Source organism: Polyodon spathula, chromosome 8 (genome assembly GCF_017654505.1).
Source record: "Polyodon spathula isolate WHYD16114869_AA chromosome 8, ASM1765450v1, whole genome shotgun sequence".
Classification (NCBI taxonomy): domain Eukaryota; kingdom Metazoa; phylum Chordata; class Actinopteri; order Acipenseriformes; family Polyodontidae; genus Polyodon; species Polyodon spathula.
In genome coordinates, this window is record NC_054541.1 from 14,247,781 (window position 1) to 14,274,215 (window position 26,435).

General features: G+C 38.2%; 1 protein-coding gene across 1 annotated transcript; it reads left to right on the forward strand.

The window, feature by feature from the left end:
• The first annotated feature begins 10,819 nt into the window (after window positions 1-10,819).
• LOC121320288 (agouti-signaling protein-like) lies at window positions 10,820-25,432 on the forward strand. The gene is made up of 4 exons (XM_041258541.1): window positions 10,820-10,890; window positions 20,069-20,247; window positions 24,121-24,179; window positions 24,964-25,432. Exons 2-4 carry the CDS (start codon window positions 20,085-20,087, stop codon window positions 25,141-25,143), a joined length of 402 nt encoding a protein of 133 aa, XP_041114475.1. The 5' UTR covers window positions 10,820-10,890; window positions 20,069-20,084; the 3' UTR covers window positions 25,144-25,432.
• The last annotated feature ends 1,003 nt before the right edge of the window (window positions 25,433-26,435 follow it).

Sequence of the window (26,435 nt, forward strand, 5' to 3'; positions counted from 1 at the left end):
TAAAAAGTCAAGTACAGGATGAATGATATATTCTAATGGAGTGCTGCACACACTCTCTGCTGCTTAACGTACAGTGACCTCTTGTGCAGAACTGCTGTCCCATTCTAGACTGAGCTACAAAGACATTTTCACAAAGTCTGACTGCTCCTCAATGCAGAAACACTGCAACTAAATTTATAACACATCATATTACATACAGGACATAACAGGTTCAATCTGATGGCTTAAATGTGTGTTTTTTTTTTTCTTTGTTAAATTAAGTTTGGTTTTCCAGGGTCCAAGTACAAACATAAAAAAAAAAAAAAGAGAGAGTCATATAAAAGTGCACTTTTCCTGGTAATATTGTGTTAATATTTTGTATGCTTTGTATCTGAATTTTCCCAGCTAGCTATCCATCTATATCTATATATATATTGTGAAAGATCACAAGATCACGTGGTTCGTTGCCCCTTTAAAATTAGACCCAAGACACAGAAATTGATTTTTACGGCACTGACGCACACTTTTAATGAACACAAATGAAAAGAAAACAAACAGAAACAAACACCTAACTCCCTTTGGAGCACTAACTAAACATATACTGGTCCCTCACTGACCACAGGACAGCTAAGCCGTTTACCTGTCACACAACTCAAACTTACATTCTACACAACCTTCCTGGTACAACTGCTCTCACTCATAGAGTCAAGCTCTTTCCTCAGCCCCTAGCAAGCTGGCTGTTTCTCTTAAATACCCTGCACCTGGCTCCAATTTACAATTAGCACCAGGTGCAGGGGATTATCTAAACAATAAAACAATTAACACAATTAAAACCCTTAGCCCATTCACCCACAGTGCATTCTCACATGTTTTAGCAGGGAGGAATCCCAACCCCCTCCCTGCTATCTTACAATATATATATATATATATATATATATATATATATATATATATATATATATATATATATATATATATATATATATATATATATAACTATATTATATATATATAAAAATGTTCCAGGTTTGCTCACAATTATAGTGTGCCTGTTCTATGTGTATATAATCCATCTTGATTAGTATGTTAAAAAAGTAGTCCAGCTGCAATTTCTACACTAGTGTATATTTGCAATGTACTGGAGTGCTTTTCTGCGTGGATTGCCAGCCTGTGCCTTAATTTGGCTGTAATTTGGAAAATGAACAGGACTGCGATTGAAATGAAACAGTCATTACATTACCTTTCCATTTCTCCACTTACATTTCAGTCCACAGAGTTTTCTTTTACAATAGTGAAGATGAAGTGTTATACTTTGCAGATATTTCTGCCTTTTAGATTAGCTGTAATGAGTCTGTTTGCTGTTTAATGAAATATAAATCATTCTGTTGGCTACTTTATATACAGAAATATACAAGTAATAAAGTATTAGCAAACCATTAGGAACAGCTCAGTTTGTTTGAACGGAACAGTATGAACAAAACAAAGCAATAATAACCCAGCTGTACATATTCAGACTGCCATTGTATCAAAGTGTTCCAGCTCCACTATCGAACCATGAACACCAATGTAAGCTGAACTTCCTGTGTTACAGGAAACAGGCGATTGTAAGGCTCAGACAAGGTCTTATTTTTTTATTATTAAGCCTAGATTGTTTGGGGAAAAAAACAACTATGAAGACAAACACACTGCTTTAAGATCTACAGTTAAAGTTTATCGAACAAAAGGTCTGTTTTTAAAAGTTTATTTCAGATCAAACTGTAACTGCTGGAGTTGTGCTAAAAGGAAAGAACCTCTGTTGTGGATCTTTTGAGATGCTTGAAAGTGAAGAGGCTTGAAGTTGCTTTGTTTCGACACTTAAACCCACAAGGGTTTACACAGATGGGTTTGCTTGCATTCCGAGTGCAATAACATGACACCACTTGAATGCAAGCTAGAAGTATTTTCAAACTAATGCCCCTTTGAATGCGCAATAAACATATACTGTGTGTTTTGTTATTGCAATGCTAAAGAATGCGAAGGGAGACTTTGACTTCTATTTCATCTTCCTGTTGTGATTGGCTCGTCGGTTTCTGACACTGTTGCACCACGACCATGTTTCTAATACAGGGCAGGATACGTGAGAAACTCACTTCTCTATTCAAAAAACTCTACAGCTTGACACACATGTTATGCCAAGGTGAATCCAGCACATACGTTATGCCTTTCTTCCTTGTGAATTATTGTATAAATCACAGAGAGAATTCCAATAAATCAAGAGCGAAAAGAAGTGAATGCTTAAAAAATAAACTTCAACTAATTTGTAAAGTGATATAAAAAGAATTACTGGTCCATCATCTTGAAATATTACAGGACATTAGAGTTGTTCATTTGGAAAGTTTAACAGCTTCTACAAAAGCAGGCAAAAAAAAAAAAAACTTGAGAACAAGACTGGCATTTGACTCAACAGACTATCAAAAGGAATATTTATATTGTGTTCCACCCTGACTGCCCTGTAAGAGCTGGAACAGGCCTCTGGTAGCCTTCAATGTTATGTGCTCTCATATCCAGGGCCGTAGCTACCTCTGATATTCATGCTACAGTGTGGTCTTCATTCCAAATGCCATTCAGTAAAATGAAATTGTCAGAATAAAGCAGATATTACAGCCCTGAATCCAGTAAGGACAGCAGAGCTTTCATTGGGGTGTGTTCTGGAGGAGGTGCTCCCAACACTAGTTACTGGTGAGCCCAAGTGTTGCCACATCTCTCCATAGGGGTGGAGGGGGGAGGGGGCTGGAGAATCCAGGAGGAGCTAGAGAGCATTGTGACATGGTTAAACAATCTGGAGCAGCAGCAGCAGAGCATTGTGACATGGTTACACAATCAGGAGGGGCAGCAGTGGAGCATTGTGACATGGTTAAACAATCAGGAGGGGCAGCAGTGGAGCATTGTGACATGGTTAAACAATCAGGAGGGGCAGCAGTGGAGCATTGTGACATGGTTAAACAATCAGGAGGGGCAGCAGTGGAGCATTGTGATATGGTTAAACAATCAGGAGGGGCAGCAGCAGAGCATTGTGACATGGTTAAACAATCAGGAGGGGCAGCAGTGGAGCATTGTGACATGGTTAAACAATCAGGAGGGGCAGCAGTGGAGCATTGTGACATGGTTAAACAATCAGGAGGGGCAGCAGTGGAGCATTGTGACATGGTTAAACAATCAGGAGGGGCAGCAGTGGAGCATTGTGACATGGTTAAACAATCAGGAGGGGCAGCAGCAGAGCATTGTGACATGGTTAAACAATCAGGAGGGGCAGCAGTGGAGCATTGTGACATGGTTAAACAATCAGGAGGGGCAGCAGTGGAGCATTGTGACATGGTTAAACAATCAGGAGGGGCAGCAGTGGAGCATTGTGACATGGTTAAACAATCAGGAGGGGCAGCAGTGGAGCATTGTGACATGGTTAAACAATCAGGAGCAGCAGCAGAGCATTGTGACATGGTTACACAATCAGGAGGGGCAGCAGTGGAGCATTGTGACATGGTTAAACAATCAGGAGGGGCAGCAGTGGAGCATTGTGACATGGTTAAACAATCAGGAGGGGCAGCAGTGGAGCATTGTGACATGGTTAAACAATCAGGAGGGGCAGCAGTGGAGCATTGTGACATGGTTAAACAATCAGGAGGGGCAGCAGTGGAGCATTGTGACATGGTTAAACAATCAGGAGGGGCAGCAGTGGAGCATTGTGACATGGTTAAACAATCAGGAGGGGCAGCAGTGGAGCATTGTGACATGGTTAAACAATCAGGAGGGGCAGCAGTAGAGCATTGTGACATGGTTAAACAATCAGGAGGGGCAGCAGCAGAGCATTGTGACATGGTTAAACTGCAGTTCTATGTAGCTGGTGCTGAATGACATGACCACCAGTGAGTGCTATAGAAAGACTTGGTACAGAGAGCATGGTACACAGGAGCATTGCATTCACACAATATATTTCAGATATTTGTTATCCAGTGAAGAAAACTGTTACCAGATACAAATGTTTACACAAAATATATTTAGTGTGATGTTGCAAGCCTGGTGTATATTGGCTCTGGGATCATGGAACTAGATCTTGTATTTATTCCTTGCCCCAAGCATTAGGTGGTTTTACTGTTTTGGAAGCTTTAGTTGGAACTGGTTTTGAATAGAACACACAACATGCAATTTGGGACAATACTGGCATACTTTGTTTAAAGATTTATTTTAAACTGTTTTTGTAAAATCCTCTCTTGACCCGGCTGTCTAATTAGCATCCCATCTCCAATCTCCCCTTTCTCTCCAAACCTCTGAAAAGGGCTGTAGTCAGTCAGCTGATGAAAGATCTCACGAATAACAATCTGCTTGAATCTCTGCAGTCTGGCTTGTAAATGATCTTCTGCTCAATGCTGATGCTGGTGCTCCCTCTGTGCTTGTCTTCATTGACCTAACAGCTGCTTTTGTTGCTTTTTAACTTAGATCATGGCATTCTTCTTGACCGCCTTCTTAAGTATGTTGGAATCTCTGGAACCTGTCTCTCTTGGCTCTCTTCTTACCTATCTGGACGCATACAGTCTGTTTTCTATGCTCGACACTGTGGTGTTGCAAACCTCATCACTTGTGGTGTCCCTCAGGGTCTGTTCTTGAGCCCCTTCTCTTCAATATCTACATGTTTCCCTTGGGTTACCTCATCCTCTGACGACACCCAGCTCTACTTAAAACTCAACCCTGGATGTCCCTCTGCCATGGTCTGGCTCTCTATGAAAGGCGTTATATAAAATAAAGACAGATTGATTGATTGATTGATTGAACAAGTACTGTATACCCATTTAACGGTATGGTTTATTTTAAAAACACCCATGAATCAAACACAAAAATCAAATCAAATACCAAATTGACAATTTAAACAATTTTTTATAATTATATTATATTATATTCTATATATATATATATATATATATATATATATATATATATATATATATAGAGAGAGAGAGAGAGAGAGAGAGAGAGAGAGAGAGAGAGAGAGAGAGAGAGAGAGAGAGAGAGAGAGAGAGAGAGAAATATGTGTGTGTGTGTGTGTGTGTGTGTGTGTGTGTGTGTGTGTGTGTGTGTGTGTGTGTGTGTGTATACATTGCAAACAACAATTTTAAAACAACTGTGAATCAATGGAACTCGTTTGGTAAGAACATTACTGTTCATAAATGGCACATAGTTCCTGCAGCAAGCCTTTCCCCTGGAGAAGCTGACTAAATCTAGCATTAAAACAGATCTTTGTCCAGCTCCAGCATGTCCATCGCTTACACCACCACCTTGTGGAACACATGGGAACTGCTGGAGTACTTTTAAAGACATCACAGCTGTAACCCTGAAAGGACTCAGCTGAAAGAAACGCCCAGGACCCTGTCGATAAGGTGTCCAGTGATTACACTGTGGGAGGCTTGAGCTAAAACACTTACTTTTCTACTGACTTTTTCTTATAGGAGGAACAGAGTTTGCCTTGTAGGATGCTTACCTTTATAAGTATCTTGTTGAAATGAGTAAGCATTGCTTTGAGTGAGGACAGCTATACAGGAATCATTACTGACAAATACAGCGACACACTTTACTGTCTAATCGTTTCTTCAGGGCTGAGGTTTTCAAGGACTGTGTTCAAAGTGTAATTGGAGGTTATTTCATGTGGAAAACACTTTATTTTCCACAGCTCTTGTTTAAGGTTGTTGTGGTTGGCCATTTCGCCAGGTCAGAAAATACAAAGTGTTAATAAAATGCATCCGATATCTGCTTCAGAGCCCTTTCCCACTGACGAGGGGCTGCTTGCATTAGAAATCTGGCGAGAGACTGCTTAGATTGGAAACTGTGTCCTTTTGCATTCAGCTCGGCACTTTTAGGCTATTCTTACAAGAATTCAATTTATTTTGAGCAGCACATTTTTTGCAGATATATCATTTACTTTAATTAATGAAGATGCTGTCTTTATTGTACTTGTATTGAACACAGCAGAGGCCAGTGATGAAGTAAGAATTACAATATACTCCAGGCTATTATTGAACACAGCACAGATAGTGATGAAATAAGAATACAGCCCCTTCTAAAACAATGCCAGACTCCCCATCACAACTATCTCATCAAAGCTGAAAGAAAAGAGGAAATGGAAAACACAAGTATTGCAATCTGGGAGTTTCCCGTTTCAGAGGTCCTAGCAAAGTTCCTAATGTGATTCATGTAGATACCTAGAATCAAATGACCGAGTTATATCTGCTGCGTAAATAAACATAAAAGCTAGATTACATTTCTCAAGCAGCTAATGGAATCTAAAGTGGCTGACAAAATGTATAGTAATACAACACCAGCAGGCAAACAGGAGCAGATAGGTCTGTGATAATCCATTTCCATTACCTGGCTTTGTGTTGTTTTCTTCACTGAAACCTTCAGTTCTGTCTTTATTACATTTATACTGCACGGTTATTGATTTGTACCGAGATCTAGTGGTATTGTGTTAAACAGTATTACAGTATACTGCAGTTTTGATAGACCAAGGCTTATTGAAAAATATGTCCAGGTTTGGTCTGTGGAAAAGGTGGCAGCCCCAAGATGGTTTACCATATGATATAGATATATATATATATATATATATATATATATATATATATATATATATATATATATATATTTATATATATATATATTATATACATGTCGATACATCCTATATATGTGGCATTAGTCCTTAAGCAGCTCTCAGAAGGGGGTCTGGTCATTATCATGTTTGGCAACAACTTAAGAAAAGACCCAAAACTCAACAACTTCCAGCTCCTCCTGGAGATTTAGCGAGTCATTTGAAAAGCACAGAAATGACTGTGAGATGTTATATTATATTATATTAGCATTTGTTTCTTTGAAATGTTTGTAAAAATTGGAAAACAGTAAAATACACAGCCGAATACTGTGATCTTTATGACTCAATATAAATGGGCCTCAGTGATCATTTTGAAAAGCCCCTACTGTCTGAAAGCTTTAGATAATGCATCTCAGACTCTCCTCTGAGTTTCTGAGTTCCACAGCTGCCTCATACAGATATGAATATGTAATTGAGAATGTATTCTCAAGGAGAGTGGCTTTTTTGACCTTTTGGGACAAAATGTGAAATATATTCAACCGGCAACAATTCTTTCAGAATTAGTAGTGTTGTTGTGGATTTTACAAGAGTATTAAATGAAACACGACACTTTCCGCCAGCCAAGGGGTACACTGTAAACCCTGATTAGTCAAGTTTACTAAAAAAGAAACAGAGTAAACTCATTGCCTTATACAATTAAGTGTAGCTACTCATTTAGTTTTTGCTATGACAACTTTCTCTGGGGCTGACTAAACTCATCACATGTATATTCATGTAGTTCAATCAATTTGAGTTAGATTTACTTTTTAATAGTCAAATTACTTTGATCATTTTTAATTCATTTAAACAATAATAAGTCAGCTGAGGCAACAAGATGTGCAATCAGCTGCTATTGTATTAGCTGCCAGTGCAGCAATTCTGCTTATGTGCTTACAGCAGCATTTACCAGTGCTGGAACCAGGCAGAGGCAGAGGTGCAGGGAGAGCGAGAAGGGAGGGAGGTCACATCCGCAGACTGACCACCGAACGGGGGCTGCCACACACAACACAAAGAGAACATGTGTAAGGGAGCAGGCAGGGGCACAAGAGATGAGCAAAAACAACACACGTGTGCAACCGCACATACACAAAACAACAACACAATTAACAACAAACAATTCTTAAAATAAATTGTACAAGTCCCGCAAGGGCTGATGGGAATCTAGTCCCCTGATTCTACTAAACCAATTATGTTTGAATAACTAAAGTACATTTGAATGTTTAACTAACTTAAAATGGATGAGTGTTATGAATAAAATTAGAATGGGATTTACAGTGTAGCAAGCCTCTTGCAAAGTTTGTGTCTTCTCTGCTAAGTGGAGTTATTAGTACTCATGATTTCCCATGTTATCTGTATTGATAAATGAACTCAGCTGGCATCACAGGAGAGATTAATGTAGTAATGGGGGAGGTCAGGTCTGCAAACTATACAAGAAGTGTTAAAGGCACAACCCAAGTGCGGTCTGCAAGAGGGGGGCTTTGTACTAACTGACACGTGTAACGCTATGTCAGCAGCGGAACACTTGTAAAGTGACAAAAACTCATCACTTCCCTGTTACCAGACTGATAGTTCCCAATGAGGTCAGCCATATCCAGGGGGCTAATCCAGTGAGGTCAGCCCTATCCAGGGGGCTAATCCAATGAGATCAGCCCTATCCAGGAAGCTAATCCAATGAGGTCATCACTATTCAGGAGGCCAATCCAGTGAGGTCATCCCTATTCAGGGGGCCAATCCAATGAGGTCAGCCCTATCCAGGGGGCCAATCCAATGAGGTCAGCCCTATCCAGGGAGCTAATCCAATGAAGTCATCCCTATTCAGGGGGCCAATCCAATGAGGTCAGCCCTATCCAGGGAGCTAACCCAATTAAATCAGCCCTATTCAGGAAGCTAATCCAGTGAGGTCAGTCCTAACCAGGGGGCCAATCCAAAGAGGTCAGCCCTATCCAGGGGGCCAATCCAAAGAGGTCAGCCCTATCCAGGGAGCTAATCCAATGAGGTCAGCCCTATCCAGGGGGCCAATCCAATTAGGTCAGCCCTATCCAGGGGGCCAATCCAATAAGGTCAGCCCTATCCAGGGGTGACAACACTAACTAGCTTCCAGTGTCCAGTGTCCATTGTAAACTTTCTCTCTGCACAATTGCAATACATTGTATTACATATTATAATACCAAAGAAGAAAGAGCAATTTATAATGTTTAAAACAAGGTAGCACTGTGCTCTCTGAGTTCTGATTCTGGAAGGGCTCATTGTGCTCTCAGGGTTCTGATTCTGGAAGGGCTCACTGTGCTCTCAGGGTTCTGATTCTGGAAGGGCTCACTGTGCTCTCAGGATTCTGATTCTGGAAGGGCTCATTGTGCTCTCAGGGTTCTGATTCTGGAAGAGCTGACTGTGCTCTCAGGATTCTGATTCTGGAAGGGCTCACTGTGCTCTCAGGGTTCTGATTTTGAAAGGGCTTTCTCCTGGGAATGATGAGTATTAGTAATGGCCACCAGTTTTGATGTTTTCATACGATATAGATAATAATAATTTCCATATTGTGATATTGTTGGATTTAACTTTTTTTCCTTCATCAATAACTTTTTAGATGAAATGAAGAGTTTTTGGTGAATTAAACATGGTGTGTAAGCCAAACATCTGCATTCTTGAAGTTTTAACAAAAATGTAAATTTGCTATGCTGTAATAGATTTGTTTTTAAATAGAAGAACGGATTCATTTTTCAGCATAGCGAAACCAGAAATATGTCCTCCGTGCACACACTCCAAAAGAGACATCCGGACAGCTGGCAGAGACGTGCGTTTTACTGCTAATAGCCTACTGCTACAATACTAGCGCAGTATAATCAAGTTTATTTTATATTGTACACAATACACCCTGTACATAGCAATCATTGTCAGCCTTGTGGGCAAAGTAATGGCGCACACTACAATGTTATTGAAGCATTGTATTCCATTGACTGGCTTGAAGGTACCATGCTATTTGATTAGTACAGTAAAGTAACAGCGCACACTACAGTGTTATTCAAGCATTGTATTCCATTGACTGGCTTAAAGGTACCATGCTATTTGAATAGTACAGTAGGGTCAATTATCTGATCTTTGATAAACCACACTGTGTAACTGAATGCCCCTGTAATCACGTGATGAAACCCCAAAACCCCAAAAGTAATGATTAAAGCTAAGGTTTACAATTTTAGAAAAGCAAACTATGAAGGTATGAAACAGAGACTAACATAAATAGATTGAAGTAAAATAGAGAAAACATCCACAGAAAAAGAATGGCTGTTCTTCAAAAATGTAGTACTAGAGGCGCAAAACAATTACATCCCTAAAGTAGACAAATCTAAATGTAAAACTCAATTGCAGTCAGAATACACTGCTAGAACCGACAGTGAAAATACACTGCTAGAACCAATGGTGAGAATACACAGCTGGAACCAACAGTCAGAATACACAGCTAGAACCAACAGTGAAAATACACTGCTAGAACCAATGGTGAAAATACACAGCTAGAACCAATGGTGAGAATACACAGCTAGAACCAACAGTCAGAATACATGGCTAGAGCCAACAGTCAGAATGCAATGCTAGAACCAACAGTTAGAATACATGGTTATAACTAATAGTTAGAATCTTGCTCTGTCAGTCTTCACAGTCCCCAACGCACAAAATCATTCTAAGGGGTAAAATGAAGAACATATTTTCCAACCAGTCATTTTGTGTCATTCATTTTTTCCCCAGCAGTAACCAGGCATCCTCACTGTAAAATGGACTCAGTAAACACTTCTTACAACACGCATTAAATGACGGCAGTCCAGCATTGCTAATGATCACTCCATGAGGGTTTTCTCCTCTATTTAATTGTTTCAAGTTATTAATGGCATATGGTGTTTCTGAGCTGAGTTACAATGTGAGGCTGCTTCAGTGGATTCAGGGCACACTGATTTGTAAGAGAGAAGTGTGAATGTGTCACATCAGCTCTTTACCTTCATGGTAGAGTGATTAAGGACAGAAAATGTGCTTTGTTGATAGTTGAGTGCTGAGCGATCGCACTCTGACTCCCATGCCCCAATTTATAGTCCTCTTTTTTTTTTTAAATGTGTGGATCCGCCCCTGCTTGCATGTCTCAGTTTTCCCTTTTAAAAATGCACGGCTTCCTGATTGCTTGATATTTCGTTCTCGTTTAACAGACCTAAAGGAGCCTTAGAAAAAGGAGCAGTTAATTTTCAAGGTCACATAGATAACAGGGGACATCAAGAAAGGTATGTTTCCAATATTGTGCAGTTGTTGGCTTTTCCTGTGCAATGAAGAGCAGATCATGAATGCAGCAGGGTTAATACAGGCTTTTAAAAAATGCCTATAGGGCACAAATGCCATGCTTATGTTTCTTTTCAAAACAGGTAGCAGCTCCTCTTTAAAATTTCAAAGCTGTGTGGTCACCACAGGTCACCACTGGCCACTCACTCACAAGGGAAACATAAAATCCTTTTCAACTAAACAGACTTTCTTCTTCAAGGATTATAACAGGGTTAAAGAGAACGTCTTGAACTTCTAGAAATACATTCAATGGAAACATTGCTGGAGTTTTCCAGCATGATCGCCTTGTTGGGTTTGAAAGCAATTTTTCTCTAGAATATTTTCCTTTCTCTTTTTGACATGTTTGATATTCTGGAAGGTCTTTATTAAGAACTTATTTCATGTTGTACTCAATCAAGATGTGGATCTGTGCCAGTTGAAAACAATGTGAAACTGTAAGCTACAGAAAAATAGCTTTCTTTAGACTAATGCGAAGTTGCACATTTCTGAATGAACACAAAATATATTATTATTTCTGTAAGTTTAAAAAATGAAATAAAAAGTAGGAATTAGTATTGACATTTTGAAGCAAAGCTGTTTTTACCAAACTACTTCATTTAATTTTATTTTAGGAATATAAAAGACAACTGGCATTGAAATATTTTTTTGTTGCATTTATAACCATGCGTGTCATGTTTTGATGTCACCTTTTTAAAATCTGTTTAACATTTTTTGAAATCTTAGTTTCAAAGGAGACCTAATTAGACAAGAATATGTGTTTTCCAGTTCCGCTTCAAATCAATTTTCATAGCTGATTAGCAGTTTCTTGGTGCTTGGAAACTTCTTTAATCAGTCCCTAAGGCACAGTGCAGCGTATTCTATTGTGACATTTATGAAATAAAATACTTGTGATGTTTAGAAAAACAATACTGAGCTGAAAATCCTGATCATGTTAGTGGTGAATGTGGAGAGAGCATCACAGATGAGTCTGGAAAACCGTAGATGTCAGAATGGATTTCATTTCAAAAGGTGTAATTATTATTTCCATTACACGAGAGTAGATGTTAAAACTTCATGCTGAGTTGAACTCGGCTCTCAATAAGATAAGCATCAACTAAGACGTAGCTTTACAGTAAACTAATGTGATCCATATGTGTCGCCATCCATTTAATGATGTAGATATCCTTCTGTCTGGTGTGAATGGCTGAAGTGTAATGCTGGCTCCAGGGATCAGCTTATTTGCCTCCCTGGCGCATCAGCACACACAACGGCTGCGATGCTGGCTCCGGGGATCAACCACAGTGTGGCCTCCCCAGCGCATCAGCATGACAACCGTCTGGATTGATCCTCAGTGTTTCGTCGACTATCCCACGACACCTCAAGAGGGCTCGACGGTGATTCTGGCGTCCCAGCATCACCCCCCTCCACCCCCACTCATCTCAGCCCAGCTTACTTACCTGCACATCAGCGTTTCTTTCTTTCTATTGTGCTTGAGATTCCCAGCCAGAATCTTTCCGTCTCAACCACAGCCAGTTGCTGCTCCTCTCTGCTGCTTCAGATAAGTTCTTCACTGTGCGACGCAACTCTTGGCCACTGAATCTGACGTCTCTGAGAAACCGGGTTGTAGAGTGTGCCACAAATCCTCGACAACCCATTTCCACTGGGTAAACCCGGACTCTCCATCCTCGCTGTTCCGCTTCAGTGGCTAATTGAGCATATCGCAGTTTCTTCCTCTCGTACGCCTCATCTACAGCATCCTCCCATGGCAGTGTTAACTCTACCAGGTGAACAAGGCGTGCTGACCCAGACCACAAGACAATATCTGGATCAAAGGTTAGTGGTGGCAATCTCAGGTGGAAAAATAAGCCGTTGACCAACATCTGTCAGCATTTTCCAGTCTCTAGCAGCTTCCAGTTGTCCTGGGCGAGGATTGGTTTTAACACCTTTTCTTGGTGGTTGCTCTCCTGTTCCACTGACCATAGGTCTTGCCAGCCAATCTTGCGTTGTTCCACACTCTCCCATCTCATTCATTCTCCCTGCTTGGCCTGGGAAATGGCCTTTATACACCTCATCCTCTCCTCCTGCTTTTGCATCTCGTTGACTACCAGCTTCCTCCTTGAGCTGGGGCTGCCTTGTGCCATGTAGGAGGAGCTGAACTGAGACCAAGACCCCCTCTTCCATGCTAAACTTGCCCCATGATATCACCAATTCGAAGGGCAGCCTTTGCATCTTCCACAGCTTTCTTTGCCGCCCACTTTCTTCCAGTTTTCAACACAGGTACTGCCTCCCTTACGCATTTGTCGCGTGACTCTACTAATGTCATTTCCAGTCTGACCTTGGCGCACTTAAATTCCTTGGTTAGAGGGAGACTGGTAGCTGCAGTATTCCTTTACCATAAAGTCCCACTCTGCTGAGGCAGCATGGAACTCCCAACCATTTCCTGATGTATGAACTGATTAAAGCTTCCAGCTTCTCTACTGTATTTCAAAGAAATCTCGTACACAGTCAGTGGCCACAGCAACCTCGTCAGTAGACCAAACTGAAAGCACCAGAGTTTCAGTTTGCCTGGTAAAGCGCTGCTGTCTATGCTCTTCAACCCTTCCACTGCTTGTTGTCTAACTTCTCCCACACGAACTGTGTCCTTTAGATCCCTGTCGTACCATCTCCCAAGACTCTTCACTGGCTTCTCAGAGACTGTTGGTATTGCCTCACCATTAATGAAGAATGTTTTATCTACTACTTTGCCTTTAATTATAGAGATGCTCCTTGATTTAGTGGACTTGAATTGCATTCGTGCCCATTCAATGTTATTGGTTAAAAGGGCACTAGTAGATCTTATCATAGTAATTATTATTTTGAAAGATATATGGATACCTATCGCTCTTAAAGGGTTTTTTTGTTTTTTTCACAGTTTTCCTTGAACTTGTATTTCTAGTATTAAAGCAGTTTTATTTTAAAATTGATTCTTTTTAGAATTTGCTTTTTTTTAAAACTTCCATATATTAATTAATGAAAGACAAATAGTGTAATTATAAATTGGATGTATTCATAATCTCCAATATATAAGACAAAAATCACAGATTAGATTTATTAGACTTTTTAATAAATTGTAAAATTTTTAAAAAAAAATAAAAATTTAACCTTTTTTTGACAACTCTTTATATATATTATATATATTATATATAACTATATATATATTATATAATATATAATATATTAATGATTAAAACTTTCAATAAAGTCATATTAAACGATATAAATATATATATATATATATTATATATTAGATATATATATATCTATACAATATAATATATAGATAGAATGACTTTATTCGTTTCACATTTTACTGAATTAAATTCTGATTGCCTTGTGCAAACGTATTGTAACCCAACATTACCATTTTTAATTCAGAGTAGCATGGGTTTGTTTTCTTAAGAATTCCGGTCGGTGTAAAAAAAAAAAACCAATAATATTTAAAATAATATAATAATAATAATAATAATAATAATAATAATAATAATAATAATAATTGTGAACAAAGTATTTTTAAATGGCTGGCTTTAGCAGCAACTTTATTTATTGCATTAAATTATACAGGAATTAAAAAAATAAAAAAATAATAAAAATAGACCATTAACAATGCAACTTAAGTATACGTATCAACACACATGAATACAGAAGCGTACGGCTTTACTCGGACTGAGAGCCACTGAAGAAACCACCGCATCCTTACGAAGAACAAACTAGTGATTTGTATTAGCCCTCTTTAATTAATACTAGCATCAGATACCGGCTATCTCACCGTGATCGTCGTGTTCCTAAAATGTATATATGTTACAGGCATATTGTGAAAATATAGTCAGGCATTACGTGAAATGCCTGATCCCTAGCACTTGCTATTACTGACTCAAACATTTATGCTGCATTTTGTTGTAACAAATAGGGTGTTCAATTTGTCCGCATATCTTTATAGATTTTATTTCAAATTTGTTCTATGCATCCATAAATTCTATTTCCTAAAATTAAAAGAAAAAAATAAATAAATCACAAATATTTTTTGGGAATGAAACCATTTCGAGAGTTCAACGTTGTCTCACCGGTTCAAGTGAATTTAAGTCTGAGATATAACTGGTGTTACAATAATGCATAACATAATTTATTCAAATATTCTGAGCTAAAATATTTGGATTATTATACCGTTCTTGTGTTGAAGTTTACTGCAGTACCTCTCAGTATGTTCCTGCGCTGTTTATTGTTTTAAGAGCAATTAATGCTGTACATAAATGTTGATGTCAAAAAAGAAACATTCATCACTTCATAAAATGTGTACTGTGAGAGACGCCCCTCGATGAATCTTCTGGTATGAGAGGAATTCGTTTTATTGTTAAAATAAACAAAACAAAACAAAAATCAGATGTGTTTGATTTAAATCTGATTTGTTTTATTTAAATCTTTTTTTTTTTTTTTAATTATGGATTTTGTTTTGGTTTTGGTTTTGTTTTGGTTTTTTTTTGTTTGTTTGTTTTTGTAGTACCGTAGTTGTAGCTCTACAGTCCCTCCAAACTGTAAGTTTGAAGGATGTTGGAAATGGTGGTTTCAATAAAACTAATTATTTATCATTGTGGCATCCTCTAAATGTGAACTACAAGAATTTAGCGATGGAGTAGCCAGAGGACCCCGCCCCCCCCCCGTCCCCCCCCCGTGTGTTCTATTGTCTGGAAGTCAGCCTTCTTGTAATTTGAGGTCAATTCCATCTAACATAAAGGTTAGCACATATTTCATTTATTTTTGATACCCAAAATATAAAACGCATATCTTGTTATTTACGTTATAACTCTTAGTAGTATTGGAGTTTGTTTGAACTGGTGGCCATGTTAAATAGAACCAGATACTGGTTATCCTTTGGTTTAAAAACAAAACCAGTAGGTTCTGCCAGTAGAACTGAGATAATTAAATTATCATGTAAAGTCTGGTTAGGGCAGGTTGTCACATAGTTTTTGGGGTTGGTTGTCACATGTAAATCCTATAGGAAGAAGTCTTATATTTTTCTTTCTACTTTTTTACACCAAAATGTGGGATATGTCACTATATAATGCTTATTGAAATTATTTTCTGTTTGTCCTCTGGTTCTGTGGAGGCTGTTGTATTATTTTGCAGCATGGGTCAACATTTCAAATACATATAGGTTTGTATTTTTTTATGTTCACATAAAAAGTAAAAATATAACTTTTTCTGTCATTGTGCACAGTAGAAACTTTATGTTGTTAAAAAAAAAAAAAAAAATGTTGCATTATTGTCTATTGTAAAAGCAAGAACATGCCGCTGTGGCAATCAACCAACCCCATATCAGGTTGTCACAGGTGACCGGCGCATTTCAACCGTTTAAATATCATATTTGGAATAAAGTTATGCTGAAACAAAACAAAAGCATCAATTTGTACGTGAAGAGTTATTCTGCAATATAGCGAGGAACAAAACCTCGCAGCATGTCACCAGATTGAGGAAAATAATAAAGAGTGAAAAGTGTGACAGCCAGCTCCGGTCTCCCCTACAAACACAAGCAAACTACTTTGCTTTTCATAGTGTGTTCAATTGTTAAAGTTCCTGATTGCACCACTAAATAAATCTGGTTTCAGCGGGACCCCATTGTGCAGAATCGCTTCGGCGAATAAGTTAATGATTGGAGCCGGCGCTCTCTAACGGGGCATGACATGTCTTCAGAATACCATTTCAGTGCAGTATTATTATTATTATTATTATTATTATTATTATTATTATTACTCGCAACGAAGCTTGCTTCATTTATGCGCCACAGAATCGGGGGCAAGCGCCTTTTGCGTTTGCACTCGCATTTGCGCTGTGATCAGGATACAGCCCTAAGAGTTTTAGTTTATAGACAGTAAGAGTTTAAGATGTTTGCGTTAATAAAATAAATTTAAAACATAGTTTTCATCTATTTCCTTGAGAAACTATATAAAATAGGCAGTAAATGAAAAAGAAAATTATTTAAATCTTTTTTTGTTTTTTGTTTTTTGTTTTTTTAAATCAAGTGATTTCCATCGACTTGACTAAAATCAGCCAGCCCTGTAAGAGACACATTCTGTGGAGTTTGTGTCTGGCTGCCAAAACTCAGTCCTTGCACCCTGAGAGAAGCAATTCTCATTATAATCATTTCTTATTATAATGCACAAGAAATATAAACATTCTGAAAAGCTGACATTTAAAAAAATGAATATAATCAATAATTCCTTTGAGAAAAATGTACAAATTCTTAAAAAATGAAAGGCACAATTAATTTATTTGGACATACAGTGAGAATAAATCATATTGAAATGATAGCAAGGAAAAAAAACCCTCCATTCTTAAGGAGAAGGATTAACATTGGCAGGCTTGAGCAGAACAAAATTTCTGCTGTAACATTTTATTGGGTCCAGGACTTGGGGTAGTGTGCTTTCCTTATGACACGCTTAAAATTTAACCTGACTGGGATTGAAGTTGTCTTGAATTACATCAAAATCCTCAGAATACAGGGATATATATTCAGTCACTATGATAAAAGCAGCAGAAATCTGACAAGGCTATAGAGTGCTGACTGCATCTATGTGTTTTGAAGGTGCTTCAATATCCAAGACACAACAATAACCCAACCATGGTTAGTCTGAAGAACATTGTGACTTCAGTGCAGACTTCCCCTCCCCCAGAGGAGTCAGTGGTTCACTGTGATTATGTTTCCCACCAGAACAAGTTGGATGTTTGACTGTTCTGATGATGTTAAAGCCAATATAGGAAGACATGGAAGGACATGTAATTGCATACAGAACAGGTTGCAAACCCTTCAGCAGGGAGTCATTGTGAGGGGTGTAAAATCAGATTGGTGGTGTGTACTTAGCGTTGCACCACAAGGGTCTCTATTTGGACCATAACTGTTGGACCAAGATACTTTTGCTTCCAAACTTGGGGGAGTTGTGAACTCTAAAACCACAGCCCAGCTAATTCAAAAGGATTTCCACCTTCTCTGTAACTAGGCAAACTTGTGGCAAATTCATTTTAATGTTAAGAAATGCAAAGCATTGCATAGTGGGTATAAAAATCCATGTTCTTATAAAATGAACAGGATGGAAATCGGGGGTGAGGGCTTTGAGAAAGAGCAACTGTTTGCAGGAATAAATGAGAATATTATTCTGAGAATGCGCTTTCATTACAAAATAAAGCCATAGCATAATATTAGACAGATCCATTTGTAAAAACAAAAAAGGCAAAAGCACAAAACTTGCCAGAAGGTAAGTTTATCGACTCTAGTTCTAAACAGCACCGAGAAGGCAGAGAATGTTATCCCCAGATAAGAGCCATCAGCCAAAATGGATCTTTTCTCCAGTATCTTGGAGAAATAAAATTAGTCTCTTCTCAATGTAAGAAAAAAGCAGCATTGAAATGTTTTGAGAAAATCCTCTTGAAAGAATGGATTGTGCAGTGCAGACACAAACACAGCTGCTTGTTACAGACAGACTCACATCTTTTTAGTAAACTGCAGTGTACAGGGTCTGATAATGCTACGTGTACATAAAGCCTTTCTGTGCAATTTAACTTTAACACTACATTATACGTTTTCTTTCCAAAAAAGACATTATGAAAAGCAGATACCAAAAAATAGTGTTGTTTGTTAAGACATCTTCAAAACTGTTGAAAAAATAATGAATAATGGGATTTTAGTATTGTAATAAAAATGTATTTTTAATATTCAATTTTTGTAATATTGATAAGGAATAAGTATGTTTTTTTCAGTTGTATTGTGCAATTAATTATTTCTTCATTTAATATTTTCAGACGTCTTCATGCAACAGAATCCTCTGCACAGCCTATTAAAATAAATGCATTTCACTCTTATGATTGCAATATAAAATGTGTGAGTCTCTTTCCATGCCAAGTCTGCTTCTGTGCCCTCTTATACTGCTACTGTCTCTTCTAGCTGGAGAGAAAGGTTATTTCACCCACTCTCTGAGAACCCCCTAGGCATTTCCATTAGATTATCTTGACTCCATATCAGTAGATCTGCAGAAAGATCTACTTCAGTTGATACACATGTGCTTGATTATATGCACATCTCTTTTAAATCCGTCGACAAAAAAACAGTTTTAAAATTAATTCTAATTTTTCTAAATCCTTTTCATATTTCTAAAAGCACAGAGACTAAAATTAGGCTTTGCCTATTATTTAAGATCAGCCTACCTCACCCAGCCAGGACATGAACCTGCATTGTATGACTCCCCCTGCACACAACACGGCTGTATTTCTACCAGGGGAGCCTCTCGGGGACCCCATGTATCAGATATCACTTCTACCAGGGGAGCCTCTCGGGGACCCCATGTATCAGATATCTTGATGGAACACAGAAAGGGAGTTGGCAATGGAACGGCACATCAAATATTGGGGTATTTTAACAAACACCAGCACATGCTTATAAACAGGTAGGCTGCAATGCTACATTTTCTGTTCTGACATCTAAAACAGCAGAACCCAGTTTTCCTGATTCTCATAACTTTCAGATCTTTTGACTGCCAGTAATGGACTGCGCTGTTCAGATGAAATGCAATGTTTGCTTTTGGAGTTCTGGTCCACTCTGTTGTTCTGTGCTCGACAATACCGCATTTCCTTCGGCTGTATTCATTTATTTCACAATACAATTGAACTCCAGATAACTTAATCTATGACAGACATACTGGACAGATGCCGATAGCAAAAACAAAGAAAACACTTTGGTAGCTTCGAGCTTCGTCTGAGGGTTTGTGTTTGACAGAACCATTTGCATTAGAGCCCTTGAGGCAACTCCCACAAGTGTTTATCAAAACACTGTTTCCTTCTCCCGTACTGGTAACTAAGTAAGGGGTCTATTTGAATGATGTAAACGGGACAGCTCTTGACACAGCCACTCTTCTGCTCTTTTCCTTTCACTTATGTACTAAATGCAACAATAATAAAGTGCACTGGGACCTGTGAAGAATCAGGTATAATTAGAATAGCATGGAAGCATGTAGGTGGAAATGTGAGGGAGACAAAAGGGAAAGCAAACAGCAAAAGAAAGCCGATTGTTGCTCAATAAAATGTAATAAAAAGACTCTTTTCTTCATGTCTCCTATTTTTCAGCCTCGTCACCTTTAACATGAGTGCCAGGTTGTTGCACCAATGTTTGCTGATCTGCTCTGCCTGTTTCCTGGTGGTCTTTCCACACATTGTGATGGAGGAGAAGACTCCTGGTAACGACTGCTGTGAACCCAGCAAACGAGAAGAGAAGCAGTCAGAGACCCCAGCAGTGCTGATCGTAGGTTAGTCTCCAGACACCAGCAAGGGCATTTCAGTCTCTTAAATACTTCATAGAGCAACACACATCCCAATGTGAATTGATGAGCTCTGCAGCAGAGAATAACTAGACAGTCCAAAGGCTCTGGGGCTGCGCTCCCTTTCAATATTAGCATTAGTCTGTATGTCATTACTGTTGTGAGGGTGACAGAACTACAGTGCATCTGCAAATCACTAAATACTTACTTGGTTATTTGGACAAAAGAAGATCTGAGACATATGCTATAGATTGGTGTGAACACAGAACTCATAGCCCTGAGACACACTCAGAACATTTGGTCATCATTATTTTGCAGATAGTGTTTACGTTATTGGGTTTGTTTGGCACAGTTAAGAACACACTGTTGATGGCCTGGTCCATCTTTCAGCTGGATCAGAGTTATTGCACTGCAGTACCAAGCCTAAGCACATTCTTGTCAAAATGAACAGAATTGTGTTTGTGAAATAAAAGATTGTTGGGTATTATTAATGGCAGATCGTTGGGTATTATTAATGGGAGATCGTTGGGTATTATTAATGGCAGATTGTTGGGTATTATTAATGGCAGATTGTTGGGTATTGTTAATGACAGATCGTTGGGTATTGTTAATGACAGATCGTTGGGTATTATTAATGGCAGATTGTTGGGTATTATTAATGGCAGATCGTTGGGTATTATTAATGGCAGATCGTTGGGTATTGTTAATGACAGATCGTTGGGTATTATTAATGGCAGATCGTTGGGTATTATTAATGGCAGATCGTTGGGTATTATTAATGGCAGATTGTTGGGTATTATTAATGGGAGATTGTTGGGTATTATTAATGGGAGATCGTTGGGTATTATTAATGGCAGATTGTTGGGTATTATTAATGGCAGATGGTTGGGTATTATTAATGGCAGATCGTTGGGTATTATTAATGGCAGATTGTTGGGTATTATTAATGGCAGATCGTTGGGTATTATTAATGGCAGATCGTTGGGTATTATTAATGGCAGATTGTTGGGTATTATTAATGGCAGATCGTTGGGTATTATTAATGGGAGATTGTTGGGTATTATTAATGGGAGATCGTTGGGTATTATTAATGGCAGATGGTTGGTTATTATTAATGGCAGATGGTTGGGTATTATTAATGGCAGATTGTTGGGTATTATTAATGGCAGATTGTTGGGTATTATTAATGGCAGATCGTTGGGTATTATTAATGGCAGATCGTTGGGTATTATTAATGGCAGATTGTTGGGTATTATTAATGGCAGATCGTTGGGTATTATTAATGGGAGATTGTTGGGTATTATTAATGGGAGATTGTTGGGTATTATTAATGGGAGATTGTTGGGTATTATTAATGGCAGATTGTTGGGTATTATTAATGGCAGATCGTTGGGTATTATTAATGGCAGATTGTTGGGTATTATTAATGGGAGATCGTTGGTTATTATTAATGGGAGATCGTTGGGTATTATTAATGGGAGATCGTTGGGTATTATTAATGGGAGATTGTTGGGTATTATTAATGGTCAGATCGTTGGGTATTATTAATGGGAGATTGTTGGTTATTATTAATGGCAGATTGTTGGGTATTATTAATGGCAGATCGTTGGGTATTATTAATGGCAGATCGTTGGGTATTATTAATGGCAGATCGTTGGGTATTATTAATGGCAGATGGTTGGTTATTATTAATGGCAGATCGTTGGGTATTATTAATGGCAGATCGTTGGGTATTATTAATGGCAGATCGTTGGGTATTATTAATGGGAGATCGTTGGGTATTATTAATGGCAGATTGTTGGGTATTATTAATGACAGATGGTTGGGTATTATTAATGGGAGATTGTTGAGTATTATTAATGGCAGATCGTTGGGTATTATTAATGGGAGATCGTTGGGTATTATTAATGGGAGATTGTTGGTTATTATTAATGGGAGATTGTTGGGTATTATTAATGGCAGATCGTTGGGTATTATTAATGGCAGATCGTTGGGTATTATTAATGGGAGATTGTTGGTTATTATTAATGGGAGATTGTTGGATATTGTTAATGGCAGATTGTTGGGTATTGTTAATGGCAGATTGTTGGGTATTATTAATGGCAGATTGTTGTGTATTGTTAATGGCAGATTGTTGTGTATTATTAATGGCAGATAGTTATATGATATTATATATATTATATATATATATATATATATATATATATATATATATATATATATATATATATATATATATATATATATATGATCTTTGTTTGTTGAGGCATAGAAGCTATGGTTGATTTTATGTTTTTGATGTACTATTGGAAAAAGATTCCCCCCCCCCCCCCCCCCCCCCATTTTATGTTTTTTGGGGTACTATTGGAAAAAGATTCCCCCCCCCCCCCAAAAAAAAAGGTTACTATTTGATTGATTTGAAACTCATTGATTGAATTAATCTAGATCCAGTTTCATACTGTACCTTCTAAATTTGACGCTATTCTGAGTAAGGAAGTTTATCTTGGTGTACCACAAGCATGTAAAAAAAAATACAGATTTAGTTAGTCACTAAATGAAAACAGAATCAGATACATCACGGTTTTCAATTTCATGTTGTAATCTTTTAAGGTTATTGTTGTGTAAACATCATATATTGTTTCCATTCACATGTTAGTCTGTATTTTATTGAACAGATTTTAAAAATAGTTTTCATTCTATACAACCAGAAAATAAAATGCAAGCATTGTGTTATCATTTCAATATCTTCTAACATTGAGAGTCTGCTTTAAGGGCTAATCGCTGGTTGCACAAAGTCCTTTTTTCTTCACAGATGAATTTAACGGCACAAACACAGAGTCTTGTTGGACCACCGAGATCACTTCCTCTGTAACCTGAAAATGAGCAGTTTGTCTCCAGAGTGAAATAATTACAACAGTAACCCAAACCAGCAGGCCTTTATAGTTAGAATGTAAATAACCTGTCTGGCTCCTTAAGTATGCTCTAATTGTGTACTGATCCCCCTCAGAAGACCCTAAACTAATATAACATTGCATGTTTTCACCTCAAGCACAGCACTCTTGATAAGCTGCATTGAATTGTTACAGATAACAAGGATCCCTCTACCTCATCCACAGCATTCCTAATACACTGCATTGAATGAGTGAGGAAAGTTCCAGCAGATACCTATTGCTAGTAGGAAGTGAGCACGAAGCATGTTGGCACTGGTTCAAAGTGAAAGACATCCCTCCCTGTGAGAATCTTGTTATGCTAATGAGAGGCGAGCACTTCTTGATCAGATGTATAACAGTGCACTGAACCAGCTCCATATCAGTGAACTGGCTTCAGCTGCTCTTTACTCTATATGCCCTTAAAATATTGAGAATATTAGAATATTAGAGTAATAGAGAATTAGAATATTGAGAATATTAGAATATTAGAGTATTAGAATATTGAGAATATTAGAATATTAGAGTAATAGAATAGTGAGAATATTAGAGTATTAGAATATTAGAGTATTAGAATAGTGAGAATATTAGAGTATTAGAATATTAGAGTATTGGAATAGTGAGAATATTAGAATATTAGAGTAATAGAATAGTGAGAATATTAGAGCATTAGAATATTAGAGTATTAGAATAGTGAGAATATTAGAATATTAGAGTAATAGAATAGTGAGAATATTAGAGTATTAGAATATTAGAGTATTAGAATAGTGAGAATATTAGAATATTAGAGTAATAGAATAGTGAGAATATTAGAGTAATAGAATAGTGAGAATATTAGAGTATTAGAATATTAGAGTATTAAAATATTGAGAATATTAGAATAGTGACACATATGTGTTGGTCCTCTCAATTAACAATATTGTTTTATTTGCAGAACTTCCAAAAGCATCAAGAGTGAGCGCAAGAAAATCTACAGAAAAGAAATCAAAACAAGTATGTGTACCTTCTTAACTAGTCTGTGTGGTCCAGTGGTTAACGAAAAGAGCTTGTAACCAAGCGGCCCCCACTTCAAATCCCAGCTCACTCACTGAGTGACCTTGAGCAAGCCACTTAACCTCTTTGTGCTCCATCTGCAGCTGATGCATAGTTCACGCACCCTAGTCACTGTAAGTCACCTTGGATAAATGAGTCTGCTAAATAAACAAGTAATAATAATAATAGTCATTATCAAAGTGGGCAGACAGCTGTCCCTATGAAGGTACATTGGAGGCTCCTTTACTACAGGACATGTATTTACAGTAGCAATTGTGAGGGTGCTGGTGACCATTGGAACCCCTGATAGGAGGGTATTGCACTTTGTGTCAGATGAACACTAATGTGAAATACTGCTATGAAGTTTTTTTCAGTGTAGTCCCTTCCTGGATTAAACACTAAGAGAGTGCATTGTAATGTGTGTGCTTAGAAAACAGCTTTAGTTTTTTTTTATTTTCAAATCAGCACAGTTTCAATGAAATGAGAAATGAAAATGAGATTGAATGGCTTTTTCATCTGCTAGAGGGCACCCCTGGTGATGTGAGAAACAGAAATATGGTGCTGGATAAAATAAGTGCACCCGCAGCACAGAGCGTCCACACTCAGGGTTTGTTCACCAAAACACTTGTAACTTTTATTTGTGCAACATCAAGACTAAAAAGCGAGCCAGTCAAATCCACATTTGGGAGCCTTCATCAGGATTTACAAGACATTCAAACATGTTTTCCTCTTTCCCTCTGTACAGAACAAGCTCAACACCCAAAACACTTACCAGAAGCCAAGGCAGCCTCCCCCAGCGAACTGCGTGCCGCCCTGGGGAAGCTGCAAGCCCTCAAGCACAGTCTGCTGTGAACACTGTGCCTTCTGCCAATGCCGGCTGTTTAAAACAGTCTGCTACTGCAGAATGGGAAGCCCAGGATGTTAAGACCCTTGCTGGACCAGTAACAGTGTCGTGTGTCAGCGTGGCGTCACCTTTGTATTGCACACAACTGTGTCTGCATGCTGCTTGTGTTCTTTATTTGCTCAATTCATCTCCCTCGGAAAGCCTTGTTGAAATGTCATGAGAATTCTGTACGCTCCTGTCATGGTGAGCCGATGAGTAGCCAGGTCTGGGAATTGGGGCACACTGACTTACATTTGTGATGTAGCTGTGCTTGTGTTTGTGTTGTAATGAATGGGGTGGGATGTAGCTGTGTTTGTGTTTGTGTTGTAATGAATGGGGTGGAATGTAGCTGTGTTTGTGTTTGTGTTGTAATGAATGGGGTGGGATGTAGCTGTGTTTGTGTTTGTGTTGTAATGAATGGGGTGGGATGTAGCTGTGTTTGTGTTTGTGTTGTAATGAATGGGGTGGAATGTAGCTGTGTTTGTGTTTGTGTTGTAATGAATGGGGTGGGATGTAGCTGTGTTTGTTTTGTGTTGTAATGAATGGGGTGGGATGTAGCTGTGTTTGTTTTGTGTTGTAATGAATGGGGTGGAATGTAGCTGTGTTTGTGTTTGTGTTGTAATGAATGGGGTGGAATGTAGCTGTGTTTGTGTTTGTGTTGTAATGAATGGGGTGGGATGTAGCTGTGTTTGTGCCTGCAGACTCAATCACGACCTGCTTGCCACCATAGCTGCCCTTTCTTTCCTTTTATTGTTTTGCTTCAAAGTCTCCGTTCTTGGAACTGAAGTATATTGAAATGTCTTGAATGGTCTTGTTGGTCCATTCAGGCACTATCATGCCACTTGTGAAATGAATGGCATCCTTCTGTGTTCTCATGCTGTTGCTGAATAGTCGCACAAAACTTTCACACAGTGTAAGTCTAAAATGCTAATGGATCTCATGACATGTCACACGGCTACATCATTTTCTCTATATTTATAACAGCAGTTGTTCAGTTTCTTTGCCAGTTAGTGTAATAATTGATGATTTTAGACTATCTGAGTAGCTAGTTGTGTAATGTCTCGTGCTGTATTCATAAATCATTAGTGTGCAAGCAGATGAACACTGCAGTGCAATGTATAAAGCCAATATAAATATATTTCTAAAGGTTGTTGCTGTAAAAACCTTTAGAAATGACAGCTATGCAGGCATTTCCTATAACAACAGAAAGCTATCTGTATGTTACTAAGCAAATGAAGCAGTATTAATAAAACATATAAAGAGCATCGTTGCAACCCCCCTTTTCTTCCTAAATGATGATGTTAACTCTGCATGCTGTCCCACACAGATATTAA